General features: G+C 45.2%; 1 protein-coding gene across 1 annotated transcript in view; it reads right to left on the bottom strand.

Moving 5' to 3' along the window:
* The window catches only part of MARCHF4 (membrane associated ring-CH-type finger 4), a 106,822-nt gene extending 85,879 nt beyond the window's left edge, over positions 1-20,943 (bottom strand). The window contains exon 1 of the mRNA XM_049614936.1: positions 20,425-20,943. Coding sequence (XP_049470893.1) covers positions 20,425-20,943 — 519 coding nt within the window. The remainder of the gene's footprint in view (positions 1-20,424) is intronic.
* Between the last annotated feature and the right edge of the window lie 361 nt (positions 20,944-21,304).

Raw genomic sequence — 21,304 nt, 5'->3', positions numbered from 1 at the left:
TCTCCAGGAAGCTGGAATGGTTGATGGTTGGCCACCCTGATAATTCACCCTGATAATGTCATGTAACATTTGGAACTGATTTTTCCCCACTCTACACACACACACACACACACACACACACACACACACAGAGTTGGGGAATGTGATCAAAAAAAGGTAAGCATCGGTTGACCTGTGAGCTGGACCCGGGCACTCAGAGGCCCTCCTTCACCTTCCCTGTCCTTGGAATGTCGTTTCACTTGCTTTCCTCACTCTCAGAGGCTGCTCTGAGGACAGAGCCTTGAGATGGTGATGTGGTGTTGAAAACACTTGCAAGGTATACACGGCTGAGCCCAGTTAAGGCCTCTTCACAAGCTTTTAAGATTTGGACTTGCTGCTGCCCAAGACAAGCCTCCTATGTAAGTTCCCTTTGCTATTGTTAAAATTGCCATCTACGAACATGGAGGGACCTGCCTCTTTCTTTAGTCTCTCCTTGCCGTCTGTGTACAAGGCCAGTTTCAGATGATACCAGGAAAGCTCAGGAGACTATTGTGAGTCTACACACACACACACACACACACGCATGCACATCCTCACACATATGTGTCAAAGGTAAGATCTGTTTCTTTGGTACCCACCACCCCCTCATGAACACACATAACTTGGAGGTATTGTTTAGATGCATAAAGCTAATGCTTAGAAATGAGCTATTGCTCATTCCTTCAGCAATAATTCATTGAGTGTGTTCAGTGTATCGACCTTTGTGCAAGATGCTGGAAAGCAATAAGACCAAAGTAGATACACCACCCGCCCTCAAGGGGCTTACAGTCTAAGAAGGAATACAAAAGCAGTGCAGTGGGGTGGGTGCTGTGATTGGCAGAGTGAGTGCAGGGATCCCCGGAGCTTATAGGAGGAGTGCCCAACCCATACAGGGACTAGGGACTTCTGAAAGATGAGAGATGCTAATCAGGTGAGGGGAGAAATGCATATGTGAGGGGGCAGAGAGCTTCCTTATCAGAGAGAATGGGGTTTGCATGGGAGCTCCTCTGAAATGGAAAGAAGGATAAGGAATGTGGGAGGGGAGGGGAGGCAACCAAAGAATCTGGACAGGTAGGCAAAGGCTGGCTGCCCTTGTAAAGCAGGACAAGGAGCTGGAATATGGTCCAGAGAGAAAGGGATCCATAGACTCATTTTAAGTTAATTTTAAGAACCCTATATGGGTGAAGGGTCACTGCAATTCTGTAGAGAGCAGACATGGAGTAAAGGAGTGAAAGCAGAGGTTTAGGAACCTGAGAGAGAAATGGGTGCAGCTCTGACTGAGAAGTGGCTGTCTAGGTCCAGAGAAGCGGATGGGTTGGAGAGGTCTTTTGGAAGTAAAAGCAATGGAAGAATATGTTCATTGAAAAACACCCATGATGGAGAAAGGGTAGAGTAAAAGAGGGGAACTGAAGCTTATGCTCAGGTTGCTTTTTGTTCCATTTAAGTTTTTATTTACAATGACTTTTAGACTTACAGAAAAGTTGCAAAAATAGTAGTTTCTGTATATCCCTCTTTGAGGCTCTCCCAATGCTGACATCGTACATATTCACCCTACAACTATGAGAACCAGAAATTACGGTAAATACCATCACAAATGAAAGAGCCCACTCAAACTTCACTACTTTTCCCAAGAGCATGTCTGGTTTGGGTTCCAGGCTCCCACACAGCATTTCGTGTTTATCTCTGGTCTCCTGCCATCTGGGACAGGCCCTCAGCCTTTTCTGTGTTTCAGGATCTTAAAATCCCTGAAGACTAGTTGTTTGCTGATTGTCGCTCAATTCCACCTGTGTAGTGTCCTGGAGTTTCTGCCTCTGGCAGTGAGAAGACAAGCTCCTTATGGGCAAGGGCACGTCTGATTGCTCGCTGACTGACTCCCAGTCTCAGAAGCAGTACTGAGTGTGTTGAAGGAACGATAGGGAGGGTGATGTGCCAGCCACTGAGATGGTTAAAAACATTCTTCATAGATCTCCCCTCCCCCACGGTATTTATCTGCTCAGCGGCCATAACAAAATATCACAGATTGGTGACTTAAACAACAGGCATTTATTTCTTACAGTTCTGGAAGATAGAAGTCCAAGATTGGGGTTCCTGCACAGCTGGATTCTGGAGAGAGAGAGCCCTGGCTGGCAGACAGCCACCTTCTTGCCGTGTCCTCACTGTGGTAGAGACAGAGCCAGAAATTCTCTGGTATCTCTTTTATAAGGGCACTAATCCCTTCATGATGGCCCCACCCTCATGACCTCACCTAATCCTTTTACCCCCCTAAAGCCCCATCTCCACATATCATCACATAGAGCCTTGGGGCTTCAACATGTGAATTTGAGAGAGCAATAATTCAGTCCACAGCACCCATATTAGCAGAAAGGGGGAAATGTTGGTTAGGAAAAAAAAATACTTTTCTTGAGTGGATCCACGAAAGTATTCAAATACCTACTTGGCTTAGATTCTGTACATTAAATTGCCTTTTTGAGCCCCTATGACTGCTAGGCACAGCGAGTGATACAAAGGTGAACTATGCATGTGGAACAAGCTCTCTTGAGCTCACCTTCCACTGGGAAAGGAAATGGAGGTGACTGGTGCTAACAGGGCAGGCAGCCTGTGGTAAGTGCTATGGGAGCACAGCCAGGGTGAGATAAAATACAGGAGGGAGATCTCCTGGAGAAGGTGACAAGTGAGGTAGGGCTTGGAGGTGGTTAGGGTTTGGGCTGGTGAAGGAAAAAGGGAAAGATGTCCCTAGTGAAACAAAGCCTTTGAATGGGAATCAAAAGGCAGAGAGCCAAGGGATGTGTTCAGGGAATGGAAAATGGAAGGCAGTAAGGATGGGCTAGAGAGGCTGATGGGATGTAAGGGTGCTGAGGCTGGAGGCTGGAGGCTGGAGGCTGGAAGGAAAGATTAGGTCCAAATCCCAACAATTGTTGTCACCAAACTGAAGGCATTTAGCTTTTTTCCATGTCAGTATGAAGCAGGAGAGTGAACTGCTCAGAACTCATTCTGTGGAGTCAGGGTCTGGTCTGGATGTTTCCTCACCACCTTACTTCAAGGAGTTGCTTTAGTGGAGCTAACACCCTGGACATGCTCAAGGGCCTCTGGTCCTTGCCCTCCTGTCTCCTGATGCTCCTCGTGTGAACCACGACCACCACACCATGCCACACCACCTCACTTTTCAGGTGCTAGGTTGCCCCTTCCCCCACAGGTCTCTGGTGAACTCTTGCCCATTCCCCTAGCACCAGCTGGAGGTTCTTGTCTATGAGGCCACCCACCTGACTCACTCAGGCAGAATTGACCCTTCCCTCTTTTCTTCCTACGTTGTAACTAGAGTATCTCTCCATCATTGTTATTGCGACAATTCCCTCACATACTTATCCCTCTGAAAGGCCACTAACAGAAGGAGCCATGTTTCTTTCTCTACATTCCTAAGGTTGGCAGGATGTGCCTGGCACATCATAGCTGCTTAACAAATAACTGCTGGATTTAATTATTTTTAATTAAATGGTGGAATGAGCACTGGACTAGGAGCCAGGAGCCCAGAATCTAAACTCCAGCCCTACAAACCAACATAGATACAAGACCTTTCTGAGTCTGCCTCCACATCCATAAGGGGATGGTAATCTCTATTTCGTAGTTTTGTTGTTCCTGGAACAACATAGCATGTTCCTGGAATATAACAACTGAAGTTCCGTCATCACACTTACCTCACCTTTAATTATTTGCTCAGAGTTTGGAGAGTTTACAGAGCAACAATAGGCATAAAACAGAGATTGCTGCTACCCCTGGTAGTTCTGCTTCATGCCAGACATTGCCAAATGCAAAAAAACCAAAACAAAAAACAAAAAACAAAAAACGTGCATATTTGAAGCAGAAATGCAGTGGGGAAGAGACTAGAAAGTTGATCAAGACATTTGCATTATCCAGGAGAGGATAAAGGCCTGTCAGCAGAGGGAAGGCAAGAGCTATAAACAGAACTGTGCCAAAAGAAGCTAGAGCGTTTGCCCAGGATGGCCAGGGCCTACCAGGACCACTAGCATGACCAGGGGCCTATAATTCCACCAGACTTCACCTCTAGACTGCAGGTTCTATGAGAGTTGAGGCCTTGTCTGTTTTGTTCGTGGCTATACTACCTACGCCTAGCTCAGTGTGTGTACAGAGCAGTAGCAAAGAAACATCTTTCTAACCTCTTTGGACATTGATTCCTTTGATCTCAAAATTGACAGGACCTCCCTTTCTCCCAACATACTCTTCTACAAGCAACAAAACCTATTAACATTTTGTAGCATGTACATAGGTAGCAACAATGCTGATGACAACTGGGGAATGACAATTTAAAAAGGAAAAAAGAGGGGCACCTGGGTGACTCAGTAAGTTAAGTGTCCAACTCTTGGTTTCAGCTCAGGTCATGATCTCTTGGTTCATGAGATCATGTCCGGAGTCAGGCCCCACACTGGGTGTGGAGCCAGCGTAAGATTCTCTCTCCTCTCTCCTTCTGCCTCTCCCCCAGTCATGTGAACACGTGCACTCTCTCTCTCAAAAAAAAATAATTAAAAAGGAAAAAAGATAGGCAAACATAGTACCCTGGTTCTGTGTCTCCCTGATCTCCCCAGATATGAGCAAGCACAGAGAAATGGGAGAGCCAGAGACACTGAAGGTCTGGAAAACTAAGGGGCAGGGCTATATCAATGACATTTTTTTGACTCTCTGGCCAAAAATGGCCTGTAGGTTAGAAGGCTAAGAGGTAAATGTGCCTGGACCTTGAAAGAGACACTGTCTACCAACCACAGTGAAACACAGACCTCCACATGTTTGTAGTTCTTGGGCTCTGCACCCCTTTTGTCAACCTGCTGCACTCTCCAGCAACCTGAAGTGGTGGTTGCCATGGTGGCCACCCACAATGGGGGGACCCCTGTGTCCTCCTCCTCAAGTGGGCTAAGTGAGGCAGCTTCCTGGTGGGAGCCAGGCTGGACTAGGCCAGGATGGGTACAGATAAGTCAAGCTAAGCAAGATTCACAGTTTCTGCAGTCAATGTCTGTGGAAGGCAGACCCAACCTCACCACCCAGAGGGTGCAAAGAAAGGAAAATGAGTGAATGTTTATGTCTTGAAGAGAACTGGGCTTTTCCATTCCTCCTGGGGGTGGCACTCCTTTCCACCCTCCAAGTTTTTGGAAAACCTCCTACTTCTGCTTGGAATGCCCTATTCTTGCCCATGCTCCCTCCCTAATCTTTTCCATACTCCAAATGTTCTGGTAAATTAACACTTTAATGCAATAGAGGAGTGTGTTAGGAAGTGAATGAATAAATACTTTTATGGCTGAAAGAGGCTCTAAGATATTTACTGGTATTTCCCAGTCTGAAAAGAGGAGACTCCAGCTTAAGGATTTGCCTTCCATCTTGAACACAACACCTCACCTCTCTGGATCCTAGTTTCTCAATTCTAAAAATTAGGAAAATATTGTCTGCTTGTCCCTCCTTACCACAGAAATAGGAGCTAGTGCCTCTGCATGTGTTATAGGATAAGGAAGCTCCTGGACCCCAAGAGTCCTTCCAGACTCTCCTGAAGCTTCCCAGATAAAAACTGAGTTCAATTAACCATGCAAATTTCTGTGGCATTACTATTCCCAGGCAGGTGGCTCCCAAGCACCACCAGACCACAAGGCTCTTATTACAGAAAGGTCATTAGAACCAAGCCCAGAGAAGCCAGCATTGAGAGTAATTGCTAGAGAGGAGTAAACTCACCCCTCCCCTCTCTGCACCCTGCCCACACTTTAATCTGCCCAGCTCTCTGAGGAAAGCTATACTGGGTCTTAAAACATAGCAGGGCAATTTGAAAAGCAATGAGAGGGAGAGAGGATGAGGCCAAGTGGAAAGGAATCTGTTTCTAATGAGGAGAATGAGGTAGGTCTTGTATTGCTATACTTTGTCATACACTTCCACTGGGAGAATTCTTCCTTCTCATCCCTATTTGGCCACTTGAAGATTAGCATGTCTGGCAGTGCTTGTCCAGTTTTCTCAGGCATCACTAGTCACCTGTCCTATGCAGTCATTCAGCAAGCACAATGGATGCAACCCTGGATCGAGGAAATCATCATGTCATCTTGTGACATCTCCTAGACTCTGAGCTCCCCATCTTATCTCCACATTCCAGCACCTGGCACCCAGCTGTGTTCAGTCACTGTCTGCTGAGTCAATGGTCACACTAATCCTTTTGCTGCCACCAGGCCAGGTGGACCAGAAAGGAAATGGACATCAGGGCATTTTCATCTTCAAATCATGACCTTTGGGGATGGAAGATCCCTTAAGAGGTCATCAAATTTATTCCCCTCAATGTGAAAGACTGATGAAGTGCCCAGTAGGACACACTCAAGTTCTGTCTATCTTTGACTTGGGTCCCCAGCATTATTGTGCCCAAAGCTATCTTGTCCACCCTCAGGTAACTCCATCCCCTCTTTTGTAAAACCTTTTAAAAATTGTCTTTTTAAGGGCACCTGGGTGGTTCAGTTAATTGAGCATCCGACTCTTGATTTTGGCTCAGGTCATGATCCCAAGGGCGTGGGATTAAGCCCTGTGTCAGGCTCTGTGCTAATAGCACAGAGAGCCTGCTTGGAATTCTCTCTCTCCCTCTCTCTCTCTGCCACTCTCTTTAAAATAAATAAAAATAAAAATAATTGTCTTTTGGGGGTGCCTGGGTAGCTCAACTGGTTAAGCATCTGGCTTTACCTCAGGTCATGATCTCGTGGTTCATGGGTTCAAACCCTGCGTTGAGCTCTGTGCTGACACCTCAGAGCCTGCAGCTTATTTCGAATTCTGTGTCTCCCTCTCTCTCTGCCTCTCCTTTGCTTGTGTTCTCTCTCTCTCTCAAAAATAAACATTAAAATTTTTTACGTAAAAAATTAAAAAATTGTCTTTTTATAGCAAATAATGTCAATTTTTTATTATAGAAAGTTTCAATCACACATAAAAGTAGAGAAAATATATAAAATATACATAATTATAATACATATAAATATAAACAAAATATAATGTAATGAAAAAGCTTTAAGTAGAGAAAATAGTAGAATGAACCCATCACCCAATTTCAGCACTTCCAAACATATGATCAGTCTTGTATCATCTATAGTCACTGGATTTTTTGGAAACAAATTCCAGTTATCATGTCAGATAAACACTTTTTTACTTCCTTTACATTCATAGGAAAGACGAAAATTAATTTAAATCATGAAGAACCTCTCTCTGTGTTTTTTTTTTGGGGGGGAGTAGAGGAAGAACCTTTGAAGTTGTATTATATACTTGTCCAAAGTCCCAAACTAATTTTTTTTTCTAGGAAGCACTTAATGGGTGTTCAAAGCAAGAGACAAGGCAGTGTGTATTATGTAAAACGTCACCACTGACTTTGCAAAGACTAGACACTCTGGGCTTTCTCTGGAGCAAAGGTGTGCAAAAGGCTGGAAGAGCCAAAGGATCAACACCCTCAAATGTCTTTTTCTTCTGAATTAGTTGTATTCCACGTGCACACACACCCGCACTCCCTCCCCTCCTCCTTGTTCTCGCTCACTCCCACAAACATGCACCCAACAGGAGTGGACACCTTTGCACTCCCACGCACACCTGCTCTCATTCACCTGCAGCTGCCTGGTTTGGGCAGCTGTTTTCTAAACACATTGGATAACTCAGCACCCCAGTACTAGAAAGCTTTCCTTTATAAAGTAGCACATTGCTACATGGAGGCTTAATTCTTCAGCTCCTGGAGGGATCGCCACAGGATGTATCAAAATATACAACCCACACTCACTCAATGTGCCAAAGAGCTCCTTTTGGGGTGTTAGGTTAAAAACTGCTAAAGAACACTGCATAATGGCCAACGCTGTTTTTGCTGATGGTTATTAACTCTGTTTATATGCTTAAGATCCCATATTGGGAAAACTTCATTGCCTACTCAACACTTTCACAGCTCAGGCATCACCTTGTCAATCTCAAAGCACTTAGCACACAGTACTTATAACCAGGGAAATGTGCAAGGCATGTTTATCATCCTCCCTGGCTAGAGGTGGAAGGAGAGACCAGACAGAGAGCACGTGTTTATGGGGAGCCCCTTCATGCACTGCGGTGTTGTCTACTCAAATTCTTGCAGCAGTGCTATGAAGTATTTCTTTTATTTGCTCCATGGTACAGACAGAAGACACTGAAGTTCAAAGGATCTTAATGATTTGCCTGAAATCCACAGCTAGGAAGTTCTAGAGCCCAAATTCTAAACGAGGTTTTTGTAACCCATAGTCTTTTTTCGGTACTAGTAATTCCCAATTTTTCCACGTATGAGTAACCATCTCCATTTAAATTATTTTTATTTTTTAACTTTTTATTTTGCAATAATTTCAGATTAATCTAAGAACTTGTCAAAACAGCACAAAGAGTTCCCATTGACCCTTCAACCAGCTTCCCCAAAGGTTAACATGTATCATAGTACAATGACCAAAACGAGGAACTTAATGTTGATACAATACTGCTTACTGGTTTACACACTTTATTCAAGTGTCACCAACTGTCCCACTAATGTCCTTTAACTGGTACAGAATCTAATTCGAATCACACATTGTATTTAAATATCATTATCTTCTTAGACTCCTCTAATCTGGGACATTTCCCTCATTGTTCTTCACTCCTCATAACCTTGACACTTTTGGAAATTACTGGCTGGTTGTTGTGTAGAATATCCCTCAATTTAGATCCATTTTAATGCTTAAAGTTTCACAAGCCCTCAAGTGACCAGAATTGTAGTTTGAGTATCTACTGATGGAGAATATACTTATTGACAAGATGCTACACTAACGTGAAGGATGCTTTTGATTTTGTTCATCACAATGGCTTCCACACATTTGGGGGGAAAGTATGTATATCTGTGAGATAATTTTTACTTAGTCTACCAGCAGTGCTTTGGTATATTTAGCTTCATCTACCCCTATGATGTCTTGGAAGCATCTCCTGAGATCAGCAGCCACAGGCAGACACACACACACACACACACACACACACACACACGCCAAGGCAGAAATTCTCAAAGAAAGTTTGAAGAAGACAATAGAGAGTCAGTGAGATCAGATAACAACATCAAGAGCTAATGTTTATTGGACATTTTTAAATTTATCGTATGTTTTCATTCCACACTGTGCCAAGAGTTTCACATGTGTTATATCATTTGAGCCTCACAGCAATCTCTAAACAGATACTGTTATTATCATTCCCATTCTATAGCAGAGGAAATGAAGATTCTGGGCCTGTAAATGATTTGCTCAAGGTCACACAGTGACTGCACAGCAACAGTGAGATTTGAAAGATGTTCTGCTTGGCTATGTAGACCCCATGTTCTTATCCACCCTGCCAATTTTCTGCAAAAGCATCTCTGATTCCTTGCTTCCATTGTTCCTATGCCTGGAACAGTCTTCATTCTCCTATTTTCCAAATTCTTTCCCTGATTGGGTCTTTAAGTTCCAGTTCTAAGTTCATTCTTCTAGGCAGACGGCTATTGGTGGTGGGGAAATTGGTATGCCAGCCCCAGGTACAGCTCCCCCACCTGATATGGCATGAAGAGAACAGCAGAACTAGTAGGGGCTTGGATATTTCTGCACAATTTCCGCCTTGTAGAACTGAGAAGATGATAACAAGACTACTAGCATTTCCTGAGTGCTTACTGTGGGTCAAGCCGTGTTCTGCATGCTTTCATTTACCTTTCATATTCTTTCACGTGTTTATGGGGAGCCCCTTCATGTACTGCGGTAAGTGTTGTCTACTCAAATTCTTGCAGCAGTGTTATGAAGTATTTCTTTTATTTGCTCCATGGAACAGACAGAAGACTTTCTTTCATTTACCTTTCTTTCATTTACCTTTCATTCTTTCATTTATCTTTCTAACAACCCTAAGAGGGAGGTACTAATACTGTTGAGGGGGACTTCTAGAGCTCACTACATCTGAGTTTCCTCTCTTTACAGGCACCCAGGAGGATGACAGTCCCCATCCCTACTGCTATTAGGTAGAGTCATGTTTCTAGACCCAGCCAATGAGCTGGGTGATGGCAAAAGTGATGTGTTATTCGTGAACTGACGCATGTCGTTGTGGGGACTCAGTGAGCTATGGGGCAGCAAGCTGTGCACTTTCTATTGCCTTGCTTTGAGACCCTCGGACTTCCCTAAGGAGTCCCCTGATTTGACTTGACTCAGGAATACTCTCTGAACATAATTCAGAAGTAGGAATTAATGGTTGTGTTAGCCAGGGAATTTAACATTAGCTGGGCAGCAGACAAAGCTCTGAGTCTCAGCATCTTAACACAATCAAAGTTTCCATCTCCCTCGTGTTACAATCCCATGTGGGTTAGTGTTTCCGTCTTGTGTCTATACCGTCTGAAACATATAGCTCTCAGATGAAGGAAGCAGGGAAAGAAGAGACGCAAGATATATCCCTTCCTGCCTCTGCCCTGAGTGACACATGTCATTTCCTTCTTGGTCATGTGGCCCTGTGCCCTCCCTGCCCCTCCAGTGCCCAGCTCCCTGCTCCTTGTATGTCTTAGAACCTCAGGTCTGCTGGAGGTCATCTCTCCTTCCCATTTTATTGCCCCTCCAAACTGCTGCCTAACACACAGTATTCCTGAATCACCTACTTTAGAATTGTCAAAAACAGCTGTTGAAAATGCAGATTCCAGGATGCCATGGAATGTGCATGACCCAACTCTGCATTTTCCCCCTTCTTGAAGCACTTCTTGGTATCCACAAATGTTTCGGAACTATTATAAAGTGTACATCCCAGAACCGTATCACATAAACTTCAGCTGCATACACTTTTTAACATATGCATGTACCATCTATCCTATTATTTATTTCATACTTAACATTTTTCTCTGTCTTACATTTTTACTTCAATAAATTTATTTCCAAAAAAGACTTTGTCACTACCATAAATAAAAAACTGATGTCATTTACCCAAGAAGGAATAGACAAGCTGTGTCTCTACGATAGAATATTATTCAGTGCTAAAAAAAAATGCACTATCGGGGTACAAAAAGACATGGAGGAACTGTAAATGCATATTACTAAGTGAAAGGAGCCAGTCATAAAAGGCTACACGTTGTATAATTCCAACTATATGACATTCTGGAAAAGGCCAGGCTATATTGTCAGGAATCCGAGGGTGGGAGCAAAAAGGTGAATGGGTGAAGCACAGGGGATTTTTAAGTCAGTAAAACTATAATGATAGGGTAGATACATGCCACTATCCATTTGTCAAAATCCTTCAAACCTACGACACCAAGAATGAAGCCCGATGTAAACTATGAACCTTGAGTGATAACGATGTGTCAGTGTTAGTTCATCCATTATAACAAATCACCACTCTAATACAAGATGGGGTTGGGTTGGGGGGTTCACAAGGAGGGAGTACATGAGAACTCTGTACTTGCAGCCCAGTTTTGCTTCAAACCTAAAACTGCTTTTCAAAATAGTCGATTAATAAAAAACAGAACAGATGCACACAACTGCAAACAAAACAAGATTAACAAATTCTAGCTAAATATTACTGTATGTCCAAGGACTCTAAGGCTGATGACTTCTCTTTGTTTGCAAAGAAGACTGACAAGTGTTAAAAAGGTGTTAAAGACATATTATCACTCCAGTGAGATTTTCTCCTAGACATAATCATAAGGCATGAAAACAAACTGAAAAGAGAACAACGTTCTCACTTGACGACCAACATTATTTAACATTGTGTCTGTCGGGGGGTACCATCTCATCCCAGGCTTTCAGAAACACTAGTCTAAGGATGACCCTGAAGGCAAACACCATTCTGTCACACGTTGGGCAAGCATTTCTTCTGCCACTTCCTCTACATGCTCCTCTGCGTGCAGAGTCTGCTCCTGGCCTCTAGGGACTCAGAGTCCAGGAAAGTGTCTTTCTGCACAGTTCCTGCCAAGAAGAGAGTACTGCTTAATAAAGATCTGTCAGGAACATAGTGGTGATGGAGATAGATAAAGACAACTATGTTGGGGATGAGAGACCTGAGAGAGAGCAGAGGGGTTGAACTGAGTGAGGCAATACAGAGGCAAAAAGTCAGCTAAACAGACACACTGGATCTGAACACTGATCTGAACTGGATCCCTGATGTCAGGCACAAAAACAGCTGGGGGTTTACTGTGTGGTCAAAGTACAGCTTTACTTACAGCATCTGATTTTTTAAGGCTGAAGTAAGAGAGAGTAGTAGGAAAGGCAGCAGTGTGATCTTGGGGCCCCACTCCAGGTCTCTGAGCCACATTGACAGAATGGAGGTATAGATGGCTCCCGTTTAATGAACAGCTGCTATGTTCCTAAAACTTTAATACAGCATGGCCACTATTTATGATGAGTATTCAAGTTGAGTATTGTATTCCTGCTTTATAAACGATGAAAGCAAAGTCCAGGGAGGTTAAGTAAGTTGCCCAAGATCACTCAGCTGGGTAGGGTCGAAATTGGTATTTAAATTCATGTCTTTCTGACTTCAAAGCCTGTGTTCCTGTCATCATTCAGCAATAGAATAAGAAAAGGTCTGCTCTTGGCCAAGCGGACTCAAGCCAGGACAGTGATCACTATGATTACTAGAAAAAGAATCATCACTATTTGTCATTATAGAATCTGAAAAGGAGATTGGTTGGGGTGGAGGGGGTCTCAAGACAGCATCCATATCCCTTTTGCCTGGCATTTTAACTTGCATACAGTCACATACACATATGTGCACATGTACACACACACACACACACACACACACACACAAAGACAAATATACCTTCTACCATGCACACACTAGGGACCAAACATAGCATTATGAATCTGGAAAGAACATGTGCCAGGAAAGAGACCAAGGGATCAACAAATATTGAGCTCCTACTGCATGCAGAGTCATACAGGCCACTATGGGTGGCTATGAGAGGCTTCTTTTGCAGAAACTGATGTTGATTCACTTCCACCACATCCAAAGTGGCCATTCCATAAAGAAGGAAACTAATTTGATCTGTCTACCTCAACGTCTCTGAGCAGGAACCTGGGGAAATCCTCATGAGAGCAATGAGCTAGGTCCAAAACTGGGACCTGTGTATCCCCCCTCGAGGGCTTGAATCATGGAGTTAGAGCCTATATTTGTGAATCCTCTTTTTCTCTGACAGTTTGCATCTACCTGGAACTCAAATTGTAACTAATTCAATTTTGCATATTTTGTTATGAGGTAGCCAGTCCCATGTGCACCCCATTTTTACTTTTAACATATGCAGAGGGAGGTATCAAATGTGTACTATAGGCAATATGCACACTTAGACTGCATCTCACATTGATACACTCGGTAGGGGGATGGTGTGCAACTCAGGCCACACAGTATTCACTTGCCAGCTCCTTTACATCCGGGCTCACTTCCAACTTGGCTTCCTTCCCAGCAAACAAGAAGAAGCTCGCTCATTCCCACACTCTTTCGAGTAGCCCCTCCCCCTTCGAACCAGCTCCCCCTCCCCCAACTCACAGGCCACAGCTGGGCTTCTCCAACATACCAGCTGGAAAAGAGGATGGCGGTGGTTGGGGGGTGGGGAGGAGAGAGAGAAAGAGAGTTCCAGTATCTGGCCTTTCTCCTCCTCCCAGGCTCTTTAGAAATCCTTATTTTACCTCTGCCCTACCAGCTTTATTAAGTATATTTCTGGTGGGGAGGGGCTCAGCTAGAAGCCCCACCCAATAAATTAACCAACCCATCACAAGCAGAGGCAGGCTGGCAAGTGAGGAAGCATGACTCTAAAGTGAACACCAGCTAAAGGATCTACAGACAATTGAGGTGAGAATCACTCCACACCTGTCAAGACACCAGGTGCCTCCTTTCCTCCAATCCCTAATTCTTCCTGTGAAGGTGAGACAGGTGCACTCAGTGCTTTATTCCCATGCATGTGTGTGCATGTATGTGCATGTAAAAACAATAGATAGCTAAATTTGGAAAGCAGCCAGGGATGTGATGGTGGAGGTTGAGCATCCTTACATCATCTCCTAGTAAAGAATGAGAGTGCACTGGTGAGAACCCTGGGTGGGTCCTTGGAGCTTTCAGTTTAAACAGGACCAAGACTAGCCGAAGTAGGAATGGAAAAACTACCATGGAAGATCCAAGATGGAAAAATGAAAACAGCCCTCTCACGACTCTGGGAAGGGGTTAACTGGGCTTCCCCTTTTCTGGGATGGTGCTGCATTCTTAGCTCCATGTTGGCATCTGCTGCCTATCATTCATGACATGCTGCTTTCCTACTGTGATATGTGCCAGGTATAAATTCATGATTGCCAACGACTTGGGATTTCCATGAACACAGGACAGAGACTATTCTTTGTGATCTTTGCTGAAGGCACATCTGTACATGCCGTGTACACTAGCATTAGATATGGGGACAAGATGACCCCTTGAATTGAAAAAGGATGCAAGTTCATCTCTCTCCGCTTAGATTAAAATGTTTCTGGGAGGGGTGCCTGGGTGGCTCAGTCGGTTAAACCTTGACTTTGGCTTAGGTCATGATCACGAGATTCTTGAGTTAGAGCCCTGTTTGGGGCTCTGAGTTGATAACTCAGGGCCTGGACCTGCTTCGGATTCTGTGTCTCCCTCTCTCTCTGCCCCTTCCTCACTCACGCTTTGTCTCTCTCTCTAAACAATAAATAAACATTTAAAAATTTTTTAAAAATGTTTCTGGGCCCTCAAGCAATCTCATTGTAATGAACCCCAACTTTCAAGCCCAGGAAGGATCTTGAGGGTCACTAGTTCCAGTCCCCCACTTGAGCCCCTTTCTAAGGCAGCCTGTACTATCTTGGGACAGCTTTGATAGAAAGTTCTTTCTAATATTAAGCCCAAGTTGGCTTCCCTGAAGATTTCATCACTGGCCAAGGCACTGCCGTTTGTGATTCCACAGAACAGTTCTGCCCTTTCTGCATAGCACACATTCAGCACCTGATGCCAGCAAATATTTTTCTCCTTGATAGTCTCTTCTCCCCAGTCCCCCTCCCTGTGGAGCTGCCCACTGGATGAGTTCTAGAAACTCATTCATTCAACAAAAGTTTACTGAGTGTGAAACAGGTGCCAGGCAGTAGTTTGGGAGCTGATGACCCAATGATGAGAAAACACACACAAGTTGCTGCTTCCAGGGGTCTTACAATCCCTTTGCAGTGCTTCTCCTAGACCCAGGCAAGAGGGTCCCTTGCTATAGAAGGCCCCACTCTGGCCCTTTTTCAGCTGCAACCTTTGCATAGGAAGTCTGTGAGGTCAAGGAGCTATACCCATCTTCTAGAACATGCTCCAATTACCTGGGACCCTGGAATCCCTGTGTATTCAGACATGAGCCTGCTTCCAGAGCATTCAGGTTTCTCTTCCTCGGGTTCAAAAGGAGAGGGGCAAGGGAAAACTGTTTAGGGTTAGGACGGACAGAGCTTGGGTAAGCCAGCTGGAGAGTCCACGCATGTGTGACAAAAGCTGATCCTGGTGCAAGATGTAGCCAGCAGAGGAAAGAGAATCCAAGTGGCCTGTAGACCAAGGGCCAGGTACCCCCATTTGGCTAGCACAGAATTCTAAGGAATCCAATAATTCTAAATTCAAAGCTGTCTTCCAAGTTGTTTTGACATTTTATTTGCCAAGATAGGAAGATAAAATTCATTTTATTTAAGTTTGTTAGCTGGACTTATGACTTTTAAATACTTTGGCTTATGGTATGTGAGCCCCCACCTATACTATTGCTCTACAGTCAGTAAATGTTAGGGATGGGCCTATTATCTATGGAGACTGATACTAATTAAATAATCATACACACACACACACACACACACACACACACAATGTAAAATCGAACCAGAACACTAAGAAAAATAATATACTCTATGGGTCTCTCCGAAAATTCTCTCCTTGATCTCCATTCCCAAGGTTCTTAATGCATCTTTGGGTCTCCAGTTTCCCCTGAGCACTGCAAACATCTTCTCTTACTACCCCAGGACCTAAAACACTGACTGAAATATTTCACACTACTCTTGCCCCTTCTCAATGTGGAGCTCTAGGGAAGCCAACCCCAGGAAGAATAAGGGAGGCAGGCCAAGCAGGTTAATCTCTTCCAGACTCATTTCCACTTTTCCATTAGGTCCAAAGCAGGTGCCCCCCCCCCACCACCACCACTGCCATGATGGATTTCATCCTTGTAGCAACCTTTAGGTGTTCCACAGCTGACTCCGCCTAGGAGATGGTTTCACCTCTTTGTCGAGGTATCCATGTGTCTCACAGCTTTTCTGCTTCCAGCTGTATAAACTCATCCTACATCTATTTCTTCTCACTTGGTCTTCAGCAGAAACAGAGAAGCCTTCTCTGACTAATTGGGGGAAAGGTAGCACATTCCTCCACTTGTCTCTCTGAAAAGGCACCCCACACACTAGCCACTTTTAAGCACACATCTCTTTCTTGTATCCAATATTACTATAATTCCCCTGTGACCCACTGTCTGTGTTCTTGATCCCTATCAGCTTCTGTGATGTCTGGGTTAGATTGTGAAACTCCCGGAGGGCAGGGCCACATCTGCCCTGTGTCTCCAGACACTGCTTGGCAGAGCAGCAGGCATAAGTAGGCACTTACCTAATAGAGACTTTTGATGATGGAAATAGAGAAGCAGCACTCTGAACCTACAGGATTGTGAGTGCACAGGAAGCAATCTACTATCACACCAGACCACAATCACAGCAGTCCTGCTAGGGACTAGACTGGGAAACGGGGCACACTTTTCCTTTTAAATGAGGCAGAAGGAGCACTGTCTTGCCTCTGACATAATAACAACAAAACACTGTGACAGCATGGCTCTGTGTTGACTGATCTGATGCTCAGAATGACCATCAATTGAGGACTATCATTATTATCCCTGTTTTACAGAGGAAGAACCTGAAGCTGAGAGAGGCTGTCCTACTTGTTCATTGCCTTGAACTGGGGCCATCTGGCTTCAGAGATCTCAGCTGATCCACCATGGTCCATCGAAGTGAACCAGTGCAGTTTCAGTCAGAAACAGAGAGTAAAGAGCTGCCAGCTGGGCTCTTGTCCCACACTTCCATGTATCCTTGACCCCTGTCCAACCTAAATGAATGGCTGGGAAGAGGAGGGTGGCTACTCAGTCAGCTTGTGAGCATGGAGCCAAGTTGGCTTTCAAAGCATTTGTTCACACACACCCTCCATCTGCCTCCTCCTGTCCTCTCTTCTGGTTCTCAAACATGCTAAGCTTGTTCGCACTCAGGTCTTTGAACTTGCTATTTCCTCCACCTTGAGTGCTTTTCCCCCAGGCCTATGCATCAGTGGCTCCTTCTCATCATGTAGGGCCAGCTGGGATGGCACATTCTTGGGAAGGCTGTCTCTGATCACTCTTTCTAATGTTGATGCTTCTTTCTCAAACCCTCCCTTTCATTTTTGTCTAAGTCATTCTCCTATTTGACTTTCACCATAGTATTCAACACCATCTGAAATAGCTTTATTTATCTACTAGGTTACTGGTCTATTCCTGCATCTCCACTAGAATGTCACCTTTAGAAGAGAAGAGACCTCACCTATTTTGTTCATGCCTGGATACTCAGTGCCTGGAACAGCATCTGGCACACTGTAGGTTCCCAACAAATATTTTTTAGGTAAAATAATGCGTGAACAAATGAGTGTAAAGTCCATTATAGGTATGTGCAAAAGTAGAAGTGGCTGGTTCCTCCAGTCGCCCCTTACCCCATACATTACAAACCCTTATCAGGAAGAGACCAAATCTTCATTTAGGGCAGTCTTTTAGCCCTTGGAGTAGTGGCAAATGACCAGGGAGCTCTTTGGTTCCTTTGTTTGGGCAAAGAAAAGACCAAGACATTCAGCCACTGAGATTGCAGACTGCCCTCCCCTTAGAGCCACATGTGGACAGTTGCTGGATAGCTTGCTTCCTGAACAGAAAATGAAATACTGACATCTCAGCTCTTTACTTTCTGTCTTTTTCTCTTCCTACTCTAAAGAGTTTTCCCCATCCCCCCTTTGTCGCTCTTCCTCACTGATATCCTGTGAAGAAAAACAAGTAAAAGTGGGAAAATGTGTTCATATATAACACATGCTCCTCTTATTACTATGAGAGCACAATCTCATTAAAATCTCTTGGCCCTTGCACAAATAATGCAAACCCCCAAAATATCATCATCGTCTGCAGGAAGTGCTTGACCGAATCCAGTCTTAATGTGCTAACATGACCCCCCTATTCCTTGCACATAATAATGAAGCTCATTCCTTTATTGTGTTAGTGTTTTAACTCAATGCTTTATTTATGACACACCATAAAAATAATGAAGAAGAAAGGAGACTCCTAACCTCTGCCTAGACCCTGTATCACGTGAGGGTATTTCACAATAGCCCTAATGATCCTTTTCTTCTTCTTTCTTCAACAAAATACTGCTTTCCCATGATCAAAATACCTGCCATTATATTTTAATCCTTCTCAAGATGTTTTCAGGCTCATTATCTTCTGAATCCTCCTAACAGACTTATAAGGAAAAAAGGAGGACAGAGAAAGGTGCCTCTAAATCACAGAAGTTGGAAAAGGGGCCCCGAGGCATAAAGCAATTTGAGGAAGTTCACACAGCAGGTGAAATATCATCCAGAAAATGCTCCAAGTCCTGCCGGTTTCTAGAGACAAGGGTGTTTTTGCCAGAAGCCACACTTCCAGCAGCCTCGGTGACATGTAGACCCAAGCCAACCCATATGGGAGAAGAAAGAAACAGCTTAAGGAGTTAGGAAGCTAAATAATTCTTCCTTCTGGAAAAGATGAGGCTCCTGATTGGGGCAGAATGCTGAACAGGAGCATCCCACAGTAAGGCCCATTCTTGCTGCCAGCCAAGCCCCTCTACTCTGTGCCTCTGCTGGAGGCCCACCAATGGAAGTGGAGAGAAGGGCTGGAAGAAAGGCACTGAGCAGGCACCCTGGACCTTCTCACCTAACAGAGTCCTCAGCTCTGGGCAGGACTTCATTGGGGACTCCAGGCAAGCCTCGTCACAAGAAGAAGGAACCCAACCCTCAGCCCCTTAGAAACATTTATTCACTGAGATCCACATCACCTCCTTTCATAATGCCCAAGTAGGGACCCCAGTCATCATCCATCCCAGAAGTGTGTTGCCCATTCAGAGCAAAGGTGAAATGAATGAAATTGTCAGCTAAGCCTGTCTCTCACAGAGCAAGCCTTCAGAAAGAGCCAGGGCCACTCAGGATCACTGGCATGGCATCCTGATGCTCTGCCTCTTGTTCAGGAAACACCCAGAAGTCTTCCCTCCACTTCTGGGAAACTACTGAAAAGGTGGCTGAGTGACCACACAACCCTGACCAAGGTGCGACTGAATGTTCCTTCTCCAGCATCACTAACCAGGTCAAATTTTCAGGTGAGTCTTTTCCATCTGGGATTCTGTGGTAAGTGTTGCCACAATTCATAACTCTGGGAGAATGTCCACCTGCTATCTCCAGCCTCTAGAAAACACTAGATTGGAAGTGGAGCTGGAAGGGCTGGCATGAGTCTGTCTGAAAATTTGAATGAATGGGGTAGGGAGGATCTTCAGACTTAGCAAGATTGGCTCATGATTATAGTTGGCATCCCCTATCCTGGATGGGGAGAGTTTAAGGGACATTCTAAGTTGATGTGCTTCAGCCCTGAGAAAAGGAGTAGATATGACAAGGTTCCCTTTCTTCCTTCTCCATATCCCTGCAACTCACTCTCAACCCGCTTACCTATTTGCTTTCAAACTAGGAAAACCTTGAGTCTGCCAAGAAGCGTCTTAGCAAATTGTAGAGTCTTCTTGGACCTAGAATCTCTCTCCATTTCCTCCTCAGTGGCCAAAACATACTGCTGAGGGTGTCAATGTAATATGGGAGGGGGGAGTTCAAAGCGAAAGAATAGGGTCAGGCTTGTTGTGTTTCAGTCTGTGAGAATAGGGGAAAGAGGACAAGATGTCTGCACATGTCCCTCCAAAGAGGGAAGAAGTTTAAATCTGGGACTGAAAATGGGCTGGGGGGAATGTCAGCAAACAACAAATCAGATAAAAAGGTATCTCGGCTACAAGCCTGAAGGTACCACCACGTTCCTTCATTTCATCACTTTTGACTTCTGAATCGTCTATTCTGAGGATGGTTATGGAGTTTTGGGATGGAATTGGAGACACTAGCATTGGAAGGAAAATGCAAAAACTGGGGTACAACTCAGCCACCAAACAGGCTCTGCTGGGAACCAGGCACCTTTTGGACAAACTTAACCAAAAGAAACATCACTGAGGAGCCCTTAGAGACGGCACCATCGTTCCCGAGGGCAAGCAGGTGAGTACTTATCTGCAAGACCTGAGGACACCATAAGGCAGCAGGAAAAGGGAAAAGGGGTCTCACCTGTTCCGGGCCCTGGAAGCAGATGCGGCAGAGCGGGGTCCTCATGCCACTGTCCAGGCTGCTGCCCAGTGAGTAGCAATCCTCAGCCTTCCCCTTACAGAAGTCATCTGAGGAGGCACTGCTGAGCAGCGAGGCGGGTGGCTCTGTGGCTGGGCCACCCCGGTCATCTTCCACAGAAGAAGGTGGCAAAGGTGGTGGAGGTGGCAGAGGAGTGGTCTCCCTGCCCACCCCTTCTCGAGGGCCCCTCCAGCCTGCCCACCCCCCGGCACCTAGAGCCGGAAGGGTGTTGTTGTTGGCCGCCAAGCTGGGGGGCTGGGGGTCTCCGTGCATGGGCAGGGGCGCTGGAGGGGGGCGCCGCAGTAGAAAAACCTTCAGGTCATTGAAGAGCATGCGGCAGCGGCACTTGAGGAGACCCTGGTGGCGCAACATCTGGGGAGCCGGGGCGCACAATCCACAGCAGGAGCGGGCACAGCAGCAGCAGCACCACCACCAGAAGAGTCCACTCAGGGGCATCAGCATGTGCCCAGTGGAAGCAGAGAGCCCGGGAGGGGCAGCTGGAGTCTTTTCAGAGGAAGATAGTAGAATGGTTTGGGGTGGGGGTGGGGGGTCCACAGCAAAGCTATGTTATGGGGGGGGGGGGGATCTGCTTTCTCACTGGCTCCTCTTACACCTCCTCCAAGTAACAAATCAATTGCCCCCAGGACTTAGAACTGTGAGTCACTGATTTTGAACTCTCCCTGGAAAGCCCGACAACAACAAAAAAGGTTTTCTTTCCTCCCTCCCACCAGCCTTAGCTTTGCTCAGGGTGTCTCCTTTTTGCCTGTGACTGGGGCACTGGGAGGGGAAGGGGGTTTTTAAAAAATGTTGAGGAAGGGCTGTT

This window comes from Panthera uncia (assembly GCF_023721935.1).
Source record: "Panthera uncia isolate 11264 chromosome C1 unlocalized genomic scaffold, Puncia_PCG_1.0 HiC_scaffold_3, whole genome shotgun sequence".
Classification (NCBI taxonomy): Eukaryota; Metazoa; Chordata; class Mammalia; order Carnivora; family Felidae; genus Panthera; species Panthera uncia.
This window is presented reverse-complemented; position numbering and strand designations above follow the sequence as displayed.